The 25,000-nt window shown below is 33.5% G+C and overlaps 1 protein-coding gene across 1 annotated transcript in view; it reads left to right on the top strand.

Moving 5' to 3' along the window:
* su(r) (dihydropyrimidine dehydrogenase su(r)) overlaps nt 1–25,000 on the top strand; it is a 93,523-nt gene that overhangs the window by 8,975 nt on the left and 59,548 nt on the right. Inside the window, exon 2 of the mRNA XM_068346192.1 lies at nt 21,062–21,172. Coding sequence (XP_068202293.1) covers nt 21,062–21,172 — 111 coding nt within the window. The remainder of the gene's footprint in view (nt 1–21,061; nt 21,173–25,000) is intronic.

The raw sequence follows: 25,000 nt of genomic DNA, 5'->3' as shown, positions 1-25,000 counted from the left end.
CGGCAAACATGTTAAAAGAATTTAAACTGTCCATATATTGATTAATGTGTCATAAATTAAGAAATTGAAAAATGTTTACTGGTAGATGTGGCCATAAGATTCTTATCCAAGGACAAAACAATCTCAGTTTAGATGTATTGTACTCGATTGCTATCGCATAAGGTTGTGTTTAAAAACGACAATCTTTTCATCTTGATATTAAGATAAGGAATATGATTACTGTTAAATCCTATGCATTAGGGCTACTTTCGAAGTCTTTGAGGTGTAAGTCTGTGATAACACTGATATTAAAATATTTCTGAATTCTATTAGTGATTCCAGATGGTTTTCCATATTCTTGACAGAGCCATACACGAGACTATTATCTAAACTCATTACCTGTGGAACGTCTCCAAGAATTTTAATTAATCTAAAAGTATCACATTTTTGCTATATTCCTTGTAACTCTGGGTACGATTTCATCCCTTTTCCATTTTGTACCGCCTTTTTGGAGTCATTATGCTTTACCTAACAAGTTTCTTTTTGCCTACTTTCCATCGGTCTAAATTAAGCTTTCTTGGCCTGAGAACTTATATGTGAACTATTCTACATTTCTTCTTACATTTAGTCTTCCTGCATTTCTGGTTCTAATGTTTTAAAATCTGTTGGTGTTAAAAGATAAGAGAGCGGTTAGTTTGTTGTAAAAAGTTTGGGTAAGAAATCCCTGCATGGTTTATAATTCACCTGGCAAACATCCGTTGGTACGTTTATGTGAAAACCTGTTTGAAATTACTGAACATTTATTTGTGAAATATTTCGAGATTCCACTTTAAAGTTGTATCACAATTTTTGATCAACTTACTAAAACCCATTAGAGTTCTCAACTTTATTTCCAAGTTTTTGTTTCAAGATTACGATTATGATTGGGACATGTCTACTAAATAGTACTGATTTGTGTTCGTCATCCAACCATTTGTAATTTTTTGTCATAATGATTGATAGTTTCTTATTTCGAAGAAACGTTAGTTACTTTATTTTTTGCAATTTGCTTGTTAGACGCCGTAAAGTCATAGCAGAATCTCCCCTTTATGATAAAGAGCATTTGTCTCTTGCTTGAGAGTACACTCGGGCACACTATTCTATCTAATTTCTCTTCTTCTTTTTTTGTTAAAGTTTTTATAGTTTATATAGGAAATGTATATTTTAATGTTGTTACTGTTCTTAAAATATTTTATTTTTCTTTGTTACCTTACCTCACTGGGCTGTTTTCCCTGTTGGGGCCCCTGGGCTTATAGCGTCCTGCTTTTTCAACTAGGGTTGTAGCTTAGCAAGTAATAATATATATATATATATATATATATATATATATATATATATATATATATATATATATATATATATATATATATATATATATATTATATATATATATATATATATATATATATATATATATATTATATATATATATGTATGTATGTATGTGTGTGTATATATATATATATATATATATATATATATATATATATATATATATATATATATATATATATATATTCATGCATGAGATAGAGAGAATAATGATACCCTGGTGAGAGGGGCAGTACTCCAAGAGGTACATTCGGAAACTACATTCTTCCAAAAATTGCTGACCCAGCGGCTTGTATTTAGGAAAGGGAAAGTGAGTGGGAACGGTTGATCTGTGTGTGTGCATATCAATCTCAATATTCAGACGTCATTTTTGACGGCTCGGGAAAGATGGAATAATATCCTATTCCATCTTGGGCTCGGGTACGCTATTCTGTTAATGAAACGTAACTTCTTCAAATCTCGGTGATTAGATAAGGATCAACCCATACCATGGATACGGATCTATTTTTGAACCAGCGATTGAACGAAAGCTTGAGATAACGAAAGTTAACAATTTAATCGCCTCGTGATATCAGTCCTGTTATCCATGATTCATTCTCTCGTTTAATCTCAAGTTATAAGACGACGTCTCAGAAAAGTTCAATGAATCAATAAATGAAATCTTGGGTTTTAGGATTTTTCCATATATCATTGGTTTGGCTTCTGTATTTTAATTTCATTTACATTTTTAGCCGTTTGATTTTACCAATTGCAAGTCCAGTTACAAAACTCTCACTGGCGTTGTTATTTTTAGTTACGAGAAATTTAAGTGCAATGGCTGGAATATACTGTGTATTTTTTACGTTTTTTTTTTTCGCTCAGTAGGTAATTTTATTTGTTCATTATATATGTATATATATATATATATATATATATATATATATATATACAGAATATATATATATGTATATATATACTGTATATATATATACATTATATACATATATATATATATATACATTATATACATATATATATATATACATTATATACATATATATATATACACACATAAATATACATACATGTTTACCTCTGCCGACGAAGTTGGAGAAGAGATCATGTTTTCACCCGATTTTAGTCTATTTGTGAGCAACTTTCTGGACACAATGTTACTCATAGAGCAGTGAAACTGTCAGATATCGATGGTTATGTTGAGACATGGGTTTGATTCAATTTTCAAAGTTGTAGGTCAAAGGTCAAGGTCAGTGTCGACAGAATTATTATATATTTATATTTACGAGAGAGAGAGAGAGAGAGAGAGAGAGAGAGAGAGAGAGAGAGAGAGAGAGAGAGAGAGAGAGAGAGAGAGAGAGAGAGAGAGAGAGTTTGAAGATAATGCGAATTTACAAGCGAATAACATTGCAGATTATTATTATTATTATTATTATTATTATTATTATTATTAGCCAAGCTACTACCCTAGTTGGAAAAGCAAGACGCTATAAGCCCAAGGGCTCCAACAGGGAAAAATAGCCCAGTGAGGAAAGGAAATAAGGAAATAAATAAATGATGAGAATAAATCAACAATATATCATTCTAAAAACAGTAACAGCGTCAAAACAGATGTGTCCTATATAAACTATTAACAAAGTCAAAAACAGATATGTCATATAAATTATAAAAAGACTCATGTCAGCCTGGTCAACATAAATACATTTGCTCCAACTTTGAACTTTTGAAGTTCTACAGATTCAACTACCCGATTAGGAAGATCATTCCACAACTTGGTAACAGCTGGAATAAAACTTCTAGAATACTGTGTAGTATTGAGTCTCATGATGGAGAAGGCCTGGCTATTAGAATTAACTGCCTGCCTAGTATTACGAACAGGATAAAATCATCCTGGGAGATCTGAATGTAAAGGATGGTCAGAGTTATGAAAAATCTTATGCAACATGCATAATGAACTAATTGAACGACGGTGCCAAAGATTAATATTTAGATCAGGAATAAGAAATTTAATAGACCGTAAGTTTCTGTCCAACAAATTAAGATGAGAATCAGCAGCTGAAGACCAGACAGGAGAACAATACTCAAAACAAGGTAGAATGAAAGAATTAAAACACTTCTTCAGAATAGATTGATCACCGAAAATCTTGAAAGACTTTCTCAATAAGCCAATTTTTTGTGCAATTGAAGAAGACACAGACCTAACGTGTTTCTCAAAAGCAAATTTGCTGTCGAGAATCACACCTAAAATTTTAAAAGAGTCATACAAATTTAAAGAAACATTATCAATACTGAGATCCGGATGTTGAGGAGCCACTGTCCTTGACCTACTTACAATCATACATTGAGTGTTGTTAGGATTAAACTTCATACCCCATAATTTGCACCATGCACTAATTTTAGCTAAATCTCTTATAAGGGATTCACCAACCCCAGATCTACAGTACATTCAGGGGATGGAATTGATGCAAAGAGAGTAGCATCATCTGCATATGCAACAAGCTTGTTTTCTAGGCCAAACCACAAGTCATGTGTATATAGTATGAAAAGTAATGGGCCAAGAACGCTACCCTGCGGAACACCGGATATCGCATTTCCTATACTCACTATGGTGCCCATCAACAACAACTCTTTGAGATCTATTTCTTAAACAATCAATAATAATGCTAAGAAACGACCCACTCACTCCCAACTGTTTGAGTTAGAAAACAAGGGCCTCATGATTAACACTGTCAAAGGCAGCACTAAAGTCTAGACCAATCATACGAACTTCCTGAACTTTGTTGAAGCCAGATTTAACCATTGTAATTTTCTTATTCTCTTTGCTTACAGTTACTTATTGTGGCAAACTTCGTGCATATAAATGCTACCTATTTTCCCTAGATCGTGTTTGATTAGTGACAGGTTATAGTATAAAATGTTTTTGTCAGTAGTGTGTATATACAATATATATATATATATATATATATATATATATATATATATATATATATATGTATATATATGTATATATATATATATATATATATGTGTGTGTGTGTGTCTGTGTGTTTGTGTTTGTCAAGTTACTTGACTCGCAGTTAATCTCGTTATCTGTTTTTGTAAACAGAAATTTTATTTATAATTAGAAAACTTTGTTGTGATCGCATCCAGATCAGAATCTCATATATTTATCTGGTGAGTAGATTAGATAACAAAGCAATTGGTAATATCGACGTCATGGAAAGCATGGAAGATTTCTGTACGTCTTAGAGGGGTGCTTTCAAATTTTAGCTTTGCTAAATTTAGGAATTTTTGTGAAGAAAACTGTTGTTTGAAGTTTTCTCTTTTTAGATTTTTATTGGGTTATATCTATATATATATATATATATATATATATATATATATACATATATATATTTGTCTATTTATTTTTATGTATTAGTTTGCTGATTTGTATTCATTGTATTTACTAATTTATTCAATTATTTTCCCTGATTACAGTATTTTTCTGTGGAAATTACGCCTTTTTCTTATGTAGTTTTTTATGTTTTTAGATGTTTGTTTCCCGTTTAAAAGCATCTCATGGTGTTAACCTGGTTTGTTGAAATTTGATATACCTCTGTATTCAAACTGTTATCTTTAATGCCTCGAGGAAAAAGAAGATAGTTTGTACAGTATATATATTAAGGACTATGAATCGAGAACGTTAAACACAGTTCTGAAGCAAGTATTTAAAGGGGAAAGGAAAGTTTTGATAACCTTTACCCAATTAGCAATCGTGACTATTTAGAAAACTTGTGTTATGTATTTACTCTATTTAACTGGTGATCCCCAACGGTAGTGTCATTTTACAGCCATAACTGCTGTTATTGTTGTCGTCGGTTTTTAATTTTGTTATCGTGTATTTGTTAGTCATACATCAATATTGTTTCTATATACTCGGTGTTAAACGAAACCTCTGGCAACTTTATAGCATTGACCTTGACAAAGTGTCGGAGTGTTTTCGTTTCGTCATCCTCTGCATCGTTTGCCTTTGTTATGTTATGTTGTATATCTCTGAGATCTTATAAAGTTCTGACTTTGGTCTTAGGATTGAAATGGTTAACAAAAATAGTTCTTCGTGGTCTAATTCGAGAGACCTTTTCTCTGGTAGTCTGTTCAAGTTTTAACTTGAGTCTTCCTTTTGAATAGAAGCATTTAATGGTCGGTGTTAGAATTTTAAGTGTAAAAAATGAAATGCCAGAACAGAATAATGCTGGGTTGATGTCGTTAGGGAAATGTTATAGTAAATGCTGCAGAAGATATAAGATTAAGGGAAAAAGACACGACATGAGTGCGAGACATGAAATTGATTCGCTTTCTGGATGTAACTAAATTTTTTTTATTTTTTTTATTTTTTTGTGGTGATAGGAAATGTGAATGAAAGGAGACTGAGGGCAGTTAGCTAGCTAACCATGGCCGGGAATAGTTTGTAAAGTTACGTATTAGAGTAATTATGGGAAGAGAGCTTGTGTGAAATTCTATAACCAATGTTTATAAATGCAATTCCATTTGAATGTCGTGTCTCAATTCTATATGGTTTGACGTTAAGATTAGCCAGTAGCTTTCGATTTTTTTTCATGAGCATTGGTTATGGCTACTACTGAAATGAATTTCCAAGGTTTGAAATGTTCGAATTTTGAAATGAAGGTTCTCTGGTGTAGAGTGAGATCATTACCTGTCAGTTTCGTTGGGTAAAAGTTTATTCAAGTTCGTTGGCCATGGAAAGTCACGTCTCATACTAAGAAAAATACTGTAGAGTAGGAGTACTAAGAAAAAAGCTTATAGAACTATTGTATAAGTCAAAAGTCCCGAATGAAAGCTGAGATTTCTTGTCATGCATAGATTCATATTGTTCAGACAATTTGTCCCAAATCATGCGAGTCTAAAGGTATCTCGGCGTAGCAGATTCAATTTTAGTTCATATCATAATCAATTGGGCAATAGCAGAAGTCCAAAGATCTACGAATGACTAAGAAAAAATATTTAGTAATAGTCTTTAAAAACGTTAGTGTGAGGTCCTCAGTCGTATCTGAAATTATATATAGGAATGCAAAGAAAAAATCATGATGATATACTTGTGCTGTAAGAGGGATCAAGTTTTAAATTTTCTTTCAAATTCAGTAATTTTTTTTTTTAGATTTTCCTGATCTTATATCATGAACTTGAAAACAGTATTTTGATTTCTAAACGTCTGTTTACTCGTACTTTACCCACCCTCACGTTGAATATTGAATCAACAACATTGATAATAACATCGTCATCTTCTTTCTTTTTTAACGTTCTATCCCAAAACATGTCTATCCCAATCATCGCTGTAGGGAGAGTCATTGCACTTCACGGGGTTCACTGTAGGCATTAATTTAGGATCTTTGTAGCGTCCTTTCGCCCCCTAGATGCAACCACTTATTAGTCCTCTACATTAACTCCATTCCTGGCCCTGTTTGTCATCTTGGTTGTGCAACCATGGAGTTTTCTTGTTGCAAATTGGTGCTGAATGATATCACCGGATGATACGAACCATATTCCATCCATCCATCTTGTCCCAGGATAATTACAGGATTTCCTCGCAGACCTTTACTGTGGAGCTTGATCCTTTGTCAATTGCGTGTGGTACTTTAAAGTTTATTCTCTCGTTGTTTGTGTCTTCGTTGTTACCACTCGGTCGTTGTTGTTTTTTCAAATAACTAAATTACCATATGACGTAAAATACGTGTCACCCATTTATTCATTTCACACTTTCAGAAGTATGTGACCCACCTTTCTTCTCAGTGAGGAATAAATCCACTCAGGAATATTTGTTTTCTATATTATTTGCGTCAGTTTTGCTTACTTGACAATATCAATATTTTAACATCCTTCTTGTTATGCCAGTAGTCAACAAAAATTCAGATATAATTCACAAAAACCTCGAGACTTATCTTGAATTTGTTGTGAATTACATTCTGTACCTTAAAATTGTAGTTGTAATGAAACAGCGTCATTGATTGTCACTAAGAATATATACTAAGTATATGTTAATCCTTACATCGAGCACATTTAACAAATTTATATTTTTTACATATTCAAGATAAGTAACACCGGACGTATTTATTCCGAAGGCTTATAACACGACTTGTAAACCTCAAGCGAGTGTACTGTAGGCATTACTTAACTTTTGCCCCATCATTTCAACCCTGGCCACCTAGCTCTCTCACGGTGGCCACGGTTTGACCCCCTGCCGTGCTCACATCTCTTCATTTTGCTGATAACATTTATACTTTTACATCATTGTACGGTTCCTGGGTCCCCCCCCCCCTCCCCGTAGCTGTTCATGAGTACCGAATGGCCTCTAGACCCCAGCACCGTCCCTAATGAATCAAATTCATAAATCCAATACAATCTACTATTCAGATACGGGTTTAAATCTTGAAGAGAAACTGGTTTACCAAAGCGAGTTGTCTCGCAAATACTTCACCGGTTTAGTTTTGTTCTTTTTGCTTTGTGTCTGCAGTTGCTCGGCGAGTTTCACGATACCAGAGAGTATAGTGATGTTGAACGACTGGCATTCTGAATACCAGTTCTATAATTTTTCAATGATGTAACCAAAGTAGTAACTTTGAAATATGTTATACTTATTTTGTTAGTTTAGAGACTTTAAGAGAAGAGCAGACAATTAACGAAGAATGGTGTGATATTAAGAACACATATCAGTCATTGGGTAGTGAAGTTTTGGGACAGCAGTTACAAAGAGAAAGCCATGGATATCAAATGATACTTGGCATACTATAAAAAGGAGACAAAGACAGAAATTGGTAGTTAAGAATATTCGAGGAAGTAATGAAAATTACAAGATAGAGTATGTTAAGTATTCCAATATTGATAGTGAAATTAAAAGAGAAGCCAGGAATGTGTGGAGAGAATATTTAGACAGGAAAGCAGATGAGGCCGACAAAGCTATGAATTCAAGAAGTGCGAGAATTGCTCATAGAATTATTAATGAAATCTCTACGGGAGCAAAGAAGCAGCTTATTCCCATCAAAAAGAGAGATAGATCTGTTATGATAACAGAAGAGGAAGAAAGGCAATGCTTGACATACCTGAAGTTGAGGAAGACCTTGATGTGCCCATGAATGAATTCAGCGTGTTTGAGGTCGAGGCTATCCTTAAAAAACTCAGGCGATGGAAAGTCCCTGGATACGATGAAATAAATGCCGAGATGATATTGACCGAAATGAGGTGACTCCCAGAATACTTACAAGATTATTTTGTAGAATGTGGCGTGAAGAGGCAAAACCTGAAGAATGGGAGCTAGAAGTGTTAGTAAAAATGGCAAAAAAAAAAAAAAAAAAAAAAAAAAAAAAAGAGGATATCTGACTGATTGCAATAATTACAGAGGCATCACACTTACGTCAGTTGTCATGGAAATATATAGTAAGCTTATTATAAAGAGACTAGAGATAAAAATTGATGAAAAACTGAGATAAACAAGCAGGATTTAGAAAAAGTAGGAGTTGTACTGACAAAATTGTTACTTAAAGACATGTACAGCAATGTCTACAATAGAGAAATCCACTTTTGATGACATTTGTGGACTATAAAAAAGCCTTTGATAGTGTGTACTGGCCAATTTTGTGGTGAGTCCTGTGTTGTTATAGTTCCTCTTAGAAATGTGAATTAGATTAAGTGTGTTCATGAGCATGGCAAGTGCAAAATTAATGTTAATGGAGTCCTATCAAATGAATTCCCTGTGAACAGTGGAGTACTCCAAGGGAATGTGTTGTCACCTATATTGTTTAGCCTTCTCATGGATTTTGTAATATATAGAAAAGTTGGGGAAAGTGGAGTAGGATTGAACAGGATTAGCAATAGAAAATTGGCTGACCTAGAATATACTTTTGATACTGTCCTTGCTAGTAGAACACCACAGGATTTGCAATGCTTGCTTACCAGAATGTATGATATACCACAGGATGTTGTGGTCAAGATAAATAGGTAAAAAAGACAGAAATGATGAGAATGGAATATGTAATGGAAGAGGAAATATCATTGGAAAGTCAAAGAATTAATGAGGTAGAATCATTTAAATATTTAAGAACTACGATCTCTGGTACAGGGTCTTTAGATTTGTAGTTTAATGAAAGATTGTAAAAAGCAAATGAGACAATGACAATGTTAAGTAAAATGAATGAATGGAGAAGTATTGATTTAAAAACTCAAGATAGAGGCGATGACGAAATGTAACCTAAGCCCTTTGTGTCAATATGCGTATGAGGAGATAACGATGATGATGATGATTTTTTTATAATATAAAATTGGTAATTTCCAAACCTAAATGACAATTGAAGAAGCCACTTTAGAATTGGTAACCAGTACAGCATTAATTTCTCAATTAATCTCCTGCATAATGCAGATTATTAAAGGATTTGTATGCATTTTGAAATACATTGCCAACATCGCTCTGATTATTTTAAGTAAACTTATAGTCGGTGTTAGTACCAAAATCAATCATCTAAAAGGGGCCCTTTTTAGTTAGGTGGCTAGTTTAGATTATACTGATTACACTAAAACCATAAATTCAAGATCTGATCGCAGTTTACACAATTTTCAAGACCTCTCTTAAGAGATGTGACTTTAATCTGGTTGTGGATTTCATGAAGCTCTATTATTTTTTTTATAATATAAAACAATGAGATATACATCAGACTAACAAAGAATAGACTTTTAGAGGTAATTTTCAATATATGAACTATACTTTGAACGAAATTCACTAAGCCCTTCTGTTGCGCATTAGAATGCCGTCCCAGAAACTGGATCTGACAAGAACGAATCGTAGCTGAAAGTTGCCCTGTAAAGACTACGTTGGATGTGTAGTTTGATCTCCGAAAATGTTTAAGATTAGGACGCTAAGAAGCGTTCCATTATTTATTATATAATCGCGTACCCTACCCTTTAAAATTGACTTGAATATTTAGATAGATATGCATGCACAACACCCCCCTCCCCTTTCACCAGGGTATGACTACTCTCTCTCTCTCCCCCCAGGTAACGGGAAAAGCTAGCGTGACCGAAAACTATATATATATATATATATATATATATATATATATATATATATATATATATATATATATATATATATATATTATAACTTTGTTATATAAATAGGAGATATAAAAGTTAACAAGATTTCTGAATAGGTATTATATTAGTTTGTTATAGAACTGAAATGGCAGTTTGTACAGGCTTATATTATAGATATAAACCCCTGAATTTCGGCCATTTGGCAATCGGAAACGCCAAATTAAACAGTCCTACAATAATTCAAAGAATCTGTCTGCTGGTTTGCCGGATGCCTTTATAAACAAGACTAGATATTGACAAACGAATATTCTCGTTGCAATTGTGAGTACAGTATATGTCAAGTAAAAAGATTATCCATGTAACTATATTATGATGAATATATATTATAAATTGTAAGAATTGTAAATTTATATATTCTAATAAAAGAAAAAAAATATCCAGAACTCTGCTAGCGAATTTTCAAACTTAGGTAAACTTTGCTCCTTACGAGGCATTGCCATCAGTGCACCTCACTTAGCGCACTGTGGGCATTACTAAAAGATGATTACTTAGCTCCTGGAGCCCATAACTGCTCCCTCTTTTTAGCCTTCTGCTACCCTGCCAACCTTCTTCAACTTAAAGCTTCATATTGCAACTAGAGCGATTTCCTAAATTTCTACCCCAGTTGTACTGTGGCCACCACGAGAGACGTGTTGCTGCGTGGTCTTCCCGGCCCCAGCGTTTGGCTTTATCGCCAAAACTCAATACATCCATCATCCAATGAACTCTGCATCGAGATACGCAATATCATAAACGTGACGTTTCTTGTAAGACTTGAGATGGAATCGTTGCTTACTTAAGTCGCAAGTGTCTTTAAATACACAAGTAGCTTAGATACTTAAAGAATAAAAAGACACGAAGAAAACGAACTGGCATCGCACCGTTTTAAGGTCAACTGTCGCCTGGAAGTCGGAATGAGACAAGGAAGGGCACTCGAAATCTTGAGTACCAGGAAGAACACGGGATATTTCCAAAATACTGTTTGTTTTCATGCAAATATTCGTTTATGAAAATGCGGACATAATATTTTATAGACCTATTTGGTTTGAAACTTTAACTATAAATGCGTGTGTTTAGCTTACGTTATTTTGGGTCATTAGAAATAGGACCTAAAATATGAAGTTAAACCTTTGTTAATTAATTTTTCTTCATTTTTATATAAAGTACACTGACTTGGTTACAGCCTCACATTCTTGGTTGTCAGAATCTTGGTTTGATGAAATAATCATGTACTTGATCGAGCGAAATTTTTGTGTTATTCTCGTAAATACTTGAAAGAATTGCTACACATCGTACACATATCTTATGCAACGATAACATGATTTTAACAATTAACGCTGACTAATCCATATTATCATCATCATCATCATTATTATTATTATTATTATTATTATTATTATTATTAAAACTAAGCTACAACCCTAAATGGAAAAGCAGGATGCTAATAGTCCTTGGGCTCCAACAAGGAAAAATAGCCTAGTGAGGAAAGGAATTATATCTACAAATCTCGTAGGACCAGCAGTCCGTTCCGTGTGGGGCGGGGGTTTGAAAAATACCTTTCAAAATTCAAGGCGCTGGCCATCCATTTGTATGGACAGCAGCTCGAGTCCCGCATCGGCCTGTTTAGCTGTTTTCGGGGGGATGGGACGGGGGGGGGGGGGGGGAATTGCTGGTCTGATTTGTACCCACAGTCTGGGAATGGGCATGCCTGGCTGATGTTCTGATGAGCTTATCTTCAGTTGAAATTGGAACTAAAACCTAACTCGTTTAAACTTTAAATGGCTCGAACGGAATGTCGTTATGTGCGGACTGAGCAAATGTTGTGAGGTAAGATATTGGATAACTTAAAATGCACAACGCATTTTTGTTCCGAGTTGTTTGGTCTTGATGCTTTTGAGTATTCATAAGAAAATTTTAATGAATTTTTCCAATGCAGTATATTGTTAAGGAAATGTCTGGCTGCATTGATATGTACCCACAGTTATAATGACGCCAGTATATGGAAATAAATTAATCAATTGATTTTCCCCTTGGGTACTCAACTGAAGAAAGTGCAGTTTACATTTAGTTGAGTTATTTATAGAAAGATAAAAACCTTGCTATGTAAAAAAGAGGATATTCAACCCTTCTGTATATGGTTCTGAAGCCGATATGGAAATTCAAGTTTTTGTTTTGCAACTTGTCCAGCAACTAAAAAAAAAAAAAAAAAATCCACAAATCCAGGTACAGGCTCTCTCTCTCTCTCTCTCTCTCTCTCTCTCTCTCTCTCTCTCTCTCTCTCTCTCTCTCTCTCTCTCTCTCTCTCTCTCTCTCTCTCTCTCTCATTTTTTGTCTAGTGCTAGTTTTAGCAGCTCGATCTATAACTGGTTTAGGAACAGGAATTATTTATTCTTTACTTGTGTACTTGTTTTGGGTTTAAATCCAACCCTCCACTGAAGTCGAGTGAACTACTTCTAGGGCGGGTCCATATTAATCATCTAACGAAACATTTTCATTATAACTTATACAATTCTTTGATTGTAGCATCTTCCAAATCATATGATCTTGTGAAAAGTAATGTCTTTAGTTTCTTCTTAAATTCAATTGCTCCCTTTAGGTCCTTCATTTCAGTTGGCAGTTTATTATAATGTCTAGGCGCACAGTAGCGAAAAGCCCTTTCACCAAATTTACTATTTGTTCTTGGTTCAGATAACCTATGTTTGTCACTCATGTGTCTTATGTTAACATTTGTTTCTAGTTCTAGTTTGTTCAGGCATTCTTTTAGATAGTTCCTAAAAGTAGATATAGGGAACAGAGGTATTGTTTAAAAAAAGGTCTTCTATGTAAAAGTCACCTTGAAATCAGTCCTTGTTTTAGTTTATCTTAATTCTATTGGGTGATTTTTTTTTTCAATATTTCAAGGCAGCTTTATCCATAAAAACATCTGATATATCAAATTTCTCATCAGAAACGTTTGATTATATGAGTGATTTTATAAAGGATCTAAAAACAATTCTAGCGCAAAAAATCATGACATGGCCAGTTCGAAGGGCAAAATAAATTACAATTTGGAAGTTGGTAAGTACAGGGTTTATTTTACCGGATGAAAACAGAACTTATTTTACAGTCAACCAAACAAACATTTAAACAGTCCAAAATAAAACATTATATATATACATATATATATATATATATATATATATATATATACATATACATATATATATACATATATACATATATATATATATATACATATATACATATATATATATATATACATATATATATATATATATATATATATATATATATATATATATATATATTTAAATGAATTGACATTTGCAATCGATAAAGCTTATTATTCCAACACTAGTTATATTTGAGAAAACCCCTGGTTTATTTAATTTTCTACGGTGAAATACTGCTGCGTTCGTTGTTAAATGTATCTTAAAAATCCTGAAGACAGTACGAGAAGTTAGTGACAGATTCACAAGGTTATCTGCTGTTGAACAAACAAAACAGGATCCTCAGATGAAGAAAATATGCGTCGTTACATGAGGCAAAAAAAAAAAAATCGTTGAAAACACTTTGATTAAAGCAGAATACTGAAACTGGTTAGATAATGTAAATTAACTATGGTTCCCTCGTGAAGCTAACATATACATCTTGCGTAGATAAGCAACTCTAGTTTGATAGGATAGAATAACCTCAGAATAATACGCATTTGATTTTATATTTAATTTTCCGAGTTGACCTTTCATATTTGGTATATTTTCTAAACTTGAGAACACAAGCCTGCCTCACATGCAGTACTTAACGAGCCCAGTTAGAAGAACGAGAGTTGAGAACGTGACCCCAGTAAATTGAACTCACTCCATGATCAGTAATTTTCGATGGAATCATAGCACTGATATTTAATTTACATAATTGATATATTGTTTTATACAAAGAATTTCTGGGGTATTTTTAGAAAACTTAGATAGATACATATTAATAAGTCGAATGACATAGTGTTTGGAAGACTAAGGGTGGAACTAGAATTGATATATGGTAAGATGTCCAAGTTTGCATTAATACGTGTTTCATTATTTAGATGTCTATGTATGAATGATTAATGATAGTTATTACATTGGTACAGGAACATTTAAACTAAAGTACAAAATGATGATGGTAATTTATTATTATTATTATTATTATTATTATTATTATTATTGTTGTTGTTGTTGTTGTTGTTGTTGTTGTTTTTCATTATTCCACTATTTTCCCTTGCTATAGGTTAGTATAAAGAGACCACTAATTCACATTCCAAGCCTGTCAACGCTTGACAAAAATATTTATTCTCAAATATGAGTTAAAAATGGGAGAACATGTAGAGATAGATTATCCAAGTAGGATGGTTATATTGGAAGAAAGTAAAAGGGCCAGAGGAAAAGTAAAGATCAGATCGGGCCCAAGTAGAGACTATAAGATAGGAATTATCATCTACGATGACCCATAAGCGTTGCACTTACGTGGTTCGTTTTCCAAAAGGTTGCAGTAAAAAATCTTTCAATTGGTTAGATTTATTTCCGAACGAATTATGTTTATTTTGAAGTCTGTATTTAATGATTTGTGGATTGACAGTAATTCTGCTGGTATGAAAATATTTACTGACACATTGTGAACTGGTAATACTTCCCTATATAATAGATAACAAGTGTGGCTATATATATATATATATATATATATATATATATATATATATATATATATATATATATATACATATATATATATGTATATATATATATATATATATATATATACATATATATGTATATATATATATATATATATATATATATATATATATATATATACATATATATATATACGTACATATACATATATACATAAATATCATGTCACGCTGAGGAGCATTGTCAGACGTTTAGCTACTGGCTCTCTCGATCCCTCGGGTAGTGGCGAGAGGGAGTAGTCATACCCCGGTGAGAAGGGGGTACCCCTGAGAAGTACACGTAGAAACCACTACTGGCGAGTTGTAATGAAAGGTTGAGGTGCGTGCGCGTGTGCACATCTATCTAAGTATTTATCCGTCATTTTGACTGGTTGCGTATAGTAGTTTGAACAATATTTACCTGGAGGTTATAGTAATCCTTGGTAGCCAACCTGTATCGACCAGGCCTTATAAGGCCATTGCTTCTTATATGAGATGGCTTTAATGCGACGAAAATAGCGTCTCGGTATAAAGGTTATTTTAGGTCCCAATATAGTCAGCCAGGGAAAAAAACCGTGGCTGTTTATTGTTGCTATATGACAAAATGTGATTGTACAATATGGTTTCATAAACTTTTGGTATCCTTCTATTTAGCTTAGAAACTTGATGAGTTATTTACGTAGTTATTTGCTCAGTAAATACATTGTTAGTTTCAATATCCCCATTATGGCGTTAAGAATCGAGCCCCAGAACAAATAATATATTTAATACTGTAAATCAAAATACTGTCTTTAATTGCCATGTTAAGATATTAAACGCAACGAACTCGAAAATTAAAACCCTTTAAATAAAGCAACATTAAAACACCGTTAACATATATAACTTGTTTCCATACATAAAAAAGAACACCTTATGTGGTTGGGGCTGATGAGAAGCCAGTCCAGAATTTTACATCATGACCTTAAGGAACCAATTGCGTCGTTGTATAATAGGTTGCATAATATCCTGCTGCAGTCCTGAAAGGTGCCACCCTCTCTCTCTCTCTCTCTCTCTCTCTCTCTCTCTCTCTCTCTCTCTCTCTCTCTCTCTCTCTCTCTCTCTCTCTCTCCACTATTATATTACTTCGTAAGGAGTAATATCTACTGTACATTAAAAGTACAGCGCTACTACTACTACTACTACTACTACTACTACTACTACTACTACTACTACTAGCAGCAAAGCTACAACCCTTTTTGGATAAGTCGAATGCTACAAGCCCAAGGGCTCCAATAAGAAAAAGTTTTTTTGTGTAGCATTAACAGTTTCATTTGATAAAAAGACTAATTTTCTCTTATATTTACGTTAGCGACTTATGAAAGGTACGTGGTACGCACAAAAAGAAAACCTGGAACTATACTGTATGGAAGGAGTTCCATAAATAGAAAAGAGAAATAACTACTAAGTGATATCAAATATATCGACCCTCATTCCTTTGCGTTTAATACTGCCTGCTGACGGAGTCTCTACAGTGCGTTTTGATATGCTATTATTTTGTGTTCGATTTTGATTTTATGAGTTATTAAAACTGCATTGTAGAGTATAATACTGTTCACTTACTGCTTGTATGAATATAAGCCATTGCTGGTATAATGCAAGTTAACTCTGTCAACAACTTGAATTGACGGTTCAGTGGAATTCTCACCTGTTTCATATGCGTGAATTTATTCCACACCTGCTAAGCTAAAGTCATCTACGTTTTACCAAGCCAACTACACACACACACACACACACACACGCGCACACACACACACTTGTGTTTTTCATCAGATAACTACTCTCGTGGGAAGTTGGGTTCTACACACCCTGAAGTAACAAAAACATTAAAATCCTTTACATGAGATTTTTATTGAAAATACAGAACAATACAGCAAATATGATAAACTCCGCACACAGTTTTACGTATACAGTACTGCATTTAGTTAGGGCTGCATAATATCCCTATTGTAATAATAGTAATTATGTGGATAATGTTTTTCGTAATTATTTTGTCCAGTCGGTGTCATGAAGGAAGCTTTCAAAATGCACCCCAAGAAGTCAAAGTTTTACCAAGCTAATTCGCAACAATATGAACTTCTAGGAGCTTCGGGCTGTTAATTTGCTGAATAGTTATCACACCCTCGTGCATAATATCTACGATAATATTGGATCAGAAAAATATCATGCTTATGGCGCATTAATTTTAAGACATGGATTTGTCTGAATTATTCAACGTCGTTCTCCTTAGATTAGCATGAAGTAACAAAACTTTTTACATTTCGGCACAACTTTGTTAAAAATGTTGCAAATTTTTTCAGACAATTTTGATGCATTTTTAACCTCATTTGATACTATTTACGAACTATTTTGACAATTCCCAGTATTTTTATATACATTGCAGTTTCTTTGCAACAACTTTTCCAACATTTTAGCACACACTGCAACTCTGACAGTCTATGAAACTGCGTAGTAAGCCTATCAATTATTTAGAATTAGGACGTAATCAAGCTCGTCCCATTGCCTAGACACGAAATGGGACTCTCAAGGTAGATGAGATAATTACAGTCTATCAATAGAAATAAGTGTTTTGTTAAATTGGTTGTACTCATGATGGTCGGGATCCAGCTGGGTGTATACGTCGTTGTGGGTTGGGGGTGGGTGTTTGGCTACGTAAGAACCTATTTGCTAGGTCAATGTTCTCAAGTTCGGGTGAGCAATATCAAAACTGTAATCATTCAGATTTTTATTCATTATGAGGCAACTATTATTATTATTATTATTATTATTATTATTATTATTATTATTGTTGTTGTTGTTGTTGTTGTTAAGCCCAATGAGTCAAGTGCGATTCTTACAGAGCTGGACTGATGAAATTTGGAAAGACAAACATTATTTTTATTAATACTAATAAATTAAATTAAATAATATGGTAAATATAATCGATAAAAAATTAATCAGGAGATGAAAATCTGTGATAAATAGACATTTAAATCTTATCTTTAAAACATAGAAATTTAAATCTTATCCATTAAACCTAGTTTCATAAAAATGTAGAAATCTTGAAAACAGGCATTCTCAGAGTAAGATAAGTGGTCAGAAAACATTTTTATGGTGCTGCTTGATATTTTAGTAGGCAGTAAATTTAAAAGGCTTAGGATGAAAAGCTTGAGGTTCGAAGACCAACATGACACTTGAGACTTGTCGACCTTGGGAGTTGCAAACGAGCACGAGAAGGACCAGCAGACATGGTTGGCTTGTGACCAGAGAGGCCACAAGAATGTGACAGAAAATTTGTTAATATGCGGAACGATTTTCATAGTGGAATAACGATGATATAGAATTTGAAAGTCAATTTGAAAGTAAGAAGAAAAGGTGTTTAATTTTTTTTTTTTTTTTTTTTTTTTTTTTTTTTTTTTTTTTTTTTTAGATGGAAACGAGATAAAAGTCTTTATATCTTGTATTATAGACTAAGAAGTATAATAAAATGCTACTTACACTGAGAAATATATTATCGTGTAACCCCATGGTGTGAAGTATATCAAATGACTATCCCCCAGTCAGAAATATATTATCTTGCAATCCATCATTTGCAAGTATATTGACTATTAGACCCTCCCAGAGAAGTGTATCAACTTTGAACCATGGCGAAGAAATGTAATAAATTTCCATCCCACAATAAATATATTCATCCGCCAATTATTCCCCACTAGTTTTCGCGACCTGTCTAAAGGAATGGCTAAATATTTAGATAAATATACACACGCAGATCCAACCCTTCCTACCACTCTCCCTTTTTAAATGCCAAACGACAGTCTGGGAAGTTTGCGAGAGATTTTCATTTCCGAGCGGTTGCCGCTCAGCGTGAGTGTGTATATATATATATATATATATATATATATATATATATATATATATATATATATACATATATATATATGTGTATATATATGTATATATATGTGTATATATATATATATATATATATATATTTATGTATGTATATGTATATGTATGTATATATATGTATATATATACAGTATATTCATACATATATAAAAGATAAATACACAGAATATATATATATATATATATATATATATATATATATATATATATATATATATATACATATATATATACATATATATATATATATATATATATATATATATATATATATATATATATATATATATCAGACACTGACTCTTTATTGTATAGGGGAGATCCCCCAAAAACTGCTATATTACAATTGTGTGTTTAATTAGGCTATTGTGGTGGCTTATTTGAAATGTCCCTGCTTGGCGATCTCTGGACTGGGGTTAGAGTCCCGCTCAAGCCTATAGTCTGCCTGTTGAGTCATCAGCAGCCATTGCCTTGCCCTCCCTGGGCTGGAGAGGGGTCTTGGGCGCTGGCCATATGTATATATGGTCAGTCTCTACTAGTGCATTGTCCTGCTAGCTAGGGCATTGTCAGCGTTCCTTGCCTCTGCCATTTGCGAATAACCTTTAAACCTTAAACCTCGGTGAATTATCTTGATCCGGTCGTTTTGGTCATATCCAGTGCATTAATACAAGTTTTGTATTTTGTGCTCCTTTACTATATAACCATCCTTTCATTTTATCAATAGATAATTACCTTCTTTGCATGTCTTTGAAAGTGCAGTTATTGGTCGTTGAAATACGGGTCATGCATAACCCCTTGTGGGGAAAAATGGACTTGTAAGCGTTAGCTGTACCTTTTTATGCTAATGCGTGGTTAAAGACTACTTTGGGGAACCGTGTCACGGCATTTATCACCTCATAATTCTATTTAATTATCCTGTATTTAGTTATATATTTTCATTTCCTACGTGGTATTATTCTTATATATTCAATTCTACACACGCAAGTGCTCGTGAATAAACACGCATTATATATATCTATCTATCTATCTATCTATCTATATATATATATATATAAATATATATATATATATATATATATATATATATATATATATATATATATATATATGAATTTATTCAAGTAAGCCACAAATACCATTTAATATCGAATTCTTTCTGTCACGGGACCACAGTCTTTTGGGAAAATTCCTTCTATGATTAGGCACACATCTACCCAGTCAAGACTCGAACCTTAGGAACAAGTAGAAATAAAGGTAAACGGGAGAGAGAGAGAGAGAGAGAGAGAGAGAGAGAGAGAGAGAGAGAGAGAGAGAGAGAGACGTATATTTTATTGCTTCTACTTTCATGAACATTCAAGTGGTTGAGATCATTTTCCGTGTTACCCTTTAAAGGTGTAGAAGGACCATAGCAGATAGGCCTGTTTTGGGCTTGCAGGTGTCCTTTCAAAGAGGCATCACCATAAAGAGGACGTTTAGATTAGAAGCATCCTGTAGTGTTCATTGTTATTACCTGTCATAAGCTGTTGACTGAACTCTCTCTCTCTCTCTCTCTCTCTCTCTCTCTCTCTCTCTCTCTCTCTCTCTCTCTCTCTCTCTCTCCGCTAGCTGATATCTTATAAAAATCATTTATTTTGTATTTCAGCTTGAAGAATTATAATTAAAATAAAACAAGATTATTTACAATTTCGATTATTATCTAAAGGTATTAAGGTATTAAGAAAGGATAATAATAATAATAATAATAATAATAATAATAATAATAATAATAATAATAATGATGATAATTAATAATGATCATTAATAATAATAATAATAATAATTAATAATGATTATTAATAATAATAATAATAATTGATAATAATATATAATTGATAATAATATATAATTGATAATAATATATAATTATTAATAATAATAATAATAATAATAATAATAATAATAATAATAGTAAAAAATCTTTCTCCTTTTCAGAATGTTTTGGTTCTGAATCCCCGGGTGACCACCCATGCCACCTTCCAGCCCTCTGCGGTCACGAAGGCCAACAAGAAGCATTGGAAGAGGAACAAGACAAAGGACTGCGCGGTAAGGATGGCATTTGTTTTTTAAAGATTCGTGATGCTTTTGTAGAGGTGATTCCAGGTCACCATTGCTAGAATACATAAAAATAGATGAATTAAGGTATAGCTTGGATAAAATTTGAAATTATGAATGTGTGTGGTTTTTTTTTTTTTACAGTATAATATAAAGAAATTTTTCAATAACTTCGTCTGGTTATTCTGTACTTCAATTATGTCAAATTTTCTAATTTCTTGCAATTTTGAAAATTTTATTCTGTACACGAAAACTCTCCTTATGCTATTATCAAAAGCAACTGGACCATTTTTGTCTGATACAATTAAATTTGTACTTATCTGTAGTCTGTTTAAAAGGGTAAATATGTTTTTCCTTCTCGCTATATTATGTTTTATCCTTTTCTGAACATGAATATTGGGACAATCCACCCGTTCATAACTTTTCCTACCCCTTCCCCCTCTAAAACCAATTAAGGGAAATCGTGTTTTGTGTAGGGAAACACCAAGTACCAGTGATTTGCAGCAAAAATAATGGCCAGAAATGCATATTTAACATTAAAATAACCAGTTGAAAAAACATTTGGAATATGTTAACGACGGAAAATCAAAGTATCAAAATTACCTATAATTCATATCACGTCAATCAAATGGGTTTCGCTCCGCCGTGGCTCCTTGGTTTGCAAAAATGAACAACCTCACCGCTCCTCTGTTCAGGCAGGCGGTACGTGCAAATGTTCTACGCACACCATCCCTGTGGATCATTATTTCCGGGATATGTTTTACTTTCACACGGACAAGAATAGCTATATATTGAATATAGATCGTTTTCAACGTAATCAATTACCGAAATAGATGAAATTACGCAAAATTTCGAAATGGAGTATGCTTTCCTCTTGGAGATATCATGTGATAGTCATGCTGTAACTGGAGGAGGGAGGCAAGGAAAAATTGATGTAGAACAATATCCGGGAACTTGTGCATAAATATTTGAAAGGTCTTAATGGGTAAAAATGCCAGGTAATAATTACGCCAGACTAAAAACAACAGCTGGCAAACGCAAACAATGAATGCAGTACCTCATAATCAGTTTCCCAAGAGTAAACAATGGACTTGGACGATGAAATCGTGTTCATATTTTAATCGATCAATAGCTAAGTTTTTATGCCCCAATCCCCATTAGTCATACAGAGAAAAATATCAAACCAGCCAGCACTTGTCAATTTCTTATAGCGAATTTCAGTTTTGGTAGAAATTAAGGGTAGTATCATATTTTAACCCTTGAAAGCTACTTTATATACCAAAAATTAGTGTGCAAATTTATATTTATATATTAGGTAATATTTGTCTGTACTGCATTTGATTATAATAGGCATGCACAATGTTTGGTATGAATACGGATAGGCCTACGCCAGATCTATGCCTAGCCTACAGTATATCGCGACATCTATATAACCCGGATCATTGCTACCTCGAAGTTATGCCAAATAATACCATTGATTTATCGAGTTGTAGTCGCTGTACTCCTACTCAGCTGACTTGCTGTAACCTGCATGGGGTAGAATTGAGCAACCTGTATCCCTAATGAAACACCATTTAAACTCTGAAGCAGTTCATTCACGCGAGTTTGCCCTAAAGGGGACAATAAGTCTATACAAGAATTCTAAAGATATAAAGCTCTGTAATACTGTTGTTACCGGACGTTATACTATCGTATACCTATGATGGACCTCGTGCAGTCTGCACTTAGGATGTACTCGTACAAAGGATCTTTACACCGTCCCTCAGTTCGCTTTGCCTCTTTGCTTACTTTTCTCCATCGTAATTTTCAAAGTGATTTAATTATCCCTCACAGTATAACTTAATGGTCTCTACCCCTGGGCTGGGATGAGACCCATTTTTTTTAAACCAATCCGTGTTTTACTTATTTTTACTGGAAGGAAAAGACAACACTTTCATAATGAGGTTATGAGGGCAGATCTAGCCTTGGGACTGCCAAAGGTCACCATAGAATTGAAATACAAGCTTATCAATATGCACGAATCCGAAAGTTGCTGAATACACCCAGCTTTAAGTTTTCGGTATGCAATTATGTCGCTTTTTATTTAGAATTAACATGAACTCCACAAAATCATATTAAATCTCTAGAAATCTCCACTTACAATGGTATGTTAGTTCCCCTTTCGCCATCATCATCTGTATTTACTTAGGAAGCCATCGTATCAGTCTGCGTCATCAGCTAAAGATTTATATTTTGAATACTGTAGTTACCTCTTATACGTGTGAGAACTGTTTTGAATAAATAACTATCTTTGGAATTGTGAATAATCCCTAGTTTATGTATTATTATTATTATTATTATTATTATTATTATTATTATTATTATTTGCTGAGCTACAACTCTAGTTGGAAAAGCAGGATGCTATTAAGCCCAAAGGCTCCAACAGGGAAAATAGCCCAGTGAGGAGAGGAAATAAGGAAATAAACAATAAGAGAAGTTTAAGGACACTAACTATATTAGAATAAATCTTACATGTATAAACTATAAAAATTTCAAAATAACAATAGTAAGAGAAATAAGATAGAATAGTGTGCCCTCGTGTACCCTCAAACAAGAGATCTCTAACCCAAGATAGTGAAAGACCATGGTACAGAGGCTATGGCACTACCCAAGACTAGAGAACAATGGTTTAATTTTGGAGTGTCCGCCTAGAAGAGCTGCTTACCATAGCTAAAGAGTCTTCTACCCTTACCAAGAGGAAAGTTACCACTGAATAATTATAGTGCAGTAGGTAACCTCCTGAGAGGAAAAGAATGGGCAATTTCAGGGTTGTCAAGTGTATGAGGAAAGAGCAGAATGTGTAAAGAATATGCCAGAATACTTTGTGCATGTGTCGGCAAAGATGAAATGAGCCGTAACAAGAGAGAGGGATCCAATGTACTACTGTCTCAGCTTGTGTGGCCAGTCAAAGGACCCAATAAGTGTATAGTGGTAGTATCTCAACGGGTGGCTGGTGCCTTGGCCAACCTACTACTTTGTCGCTTTGGTACTTGGGAGCTGTGAAACCTAATTGTATAACTTGTGACAGTAGATTTTTTTTTAAGATAAAATCACCCTCCCTTAATAAAAAAAATATATATAAGAAGCTGGCAACTATCCGTCGTTTCTACAAGAAACCCAAACAGCAGATTTATGCAAGGAAGGTTCAATTTTATGTGAGCAGTATTACCATTTCCAGTTCTCAGGTACCCCCACAACTGCCCTATTCCTATGTTCGAAGGAGCTGAGTAATGAAAGGAGTACCATGGTGCTTTTTAATATGGATACTTGGCAACTGCGCGACCCGAAACTGTCCTAAATCTTTCAATCTTTCAGTAGATATTATTCTATTTAAACTGATCGTTTGAGGACCACACGTCCCACATTTATGTTATGTGGTACGGGCTCTTTAACACCCGTGTAGCCTGTGCTGAGTTTGGAAACAAGGGCACCGTAGTAAAATCACCCAGACTCTTAAAATATTTAAGGAATCCTTTTCTGGATTAAGAGGATCTCCACGAGCGAATATTTTCCGATATTCCTTGTTATTTTACTGTTACGTAGAATATCAAAATTACATGTAACCTGCATATCCTACATGTCAAGATATTGCATGCACGCATTAACAATCTTCCGTGAAATGTTCATGTGATGGGTAAAAGGTAAATAGTTGCTTTTATACCTTTAAGAATGTTTGCTTGACTCCAAAGTATTATATATATATATATATATATATATATATATATATATATATATATATATATATATATACTGTGTATATATATATATATATATATATAT

The sequence above is a fragment of the Palaemon carinicauda genome, chromosome 22, assembly GCF_036898095.1.
Source record: "Palaemon carinicauda isolate YSFRI2023 chromosome 22, ASM3689809v2, whole genome shotgun sequence".
In the NCBI taxonomy this organism is placed as follows: domain Eukaryota; kingdom Metazoa; phylum Arthropoda; class Malacostraca; order Decapoda; family Palaemonidae; genus Palaemon; species Palaemon carinicauda.
The sequence above is the reverse complement of the archived record's forward strand: the minus strand, read 5'-3'. Positions and strand labels throughout refer to the sequence as shown.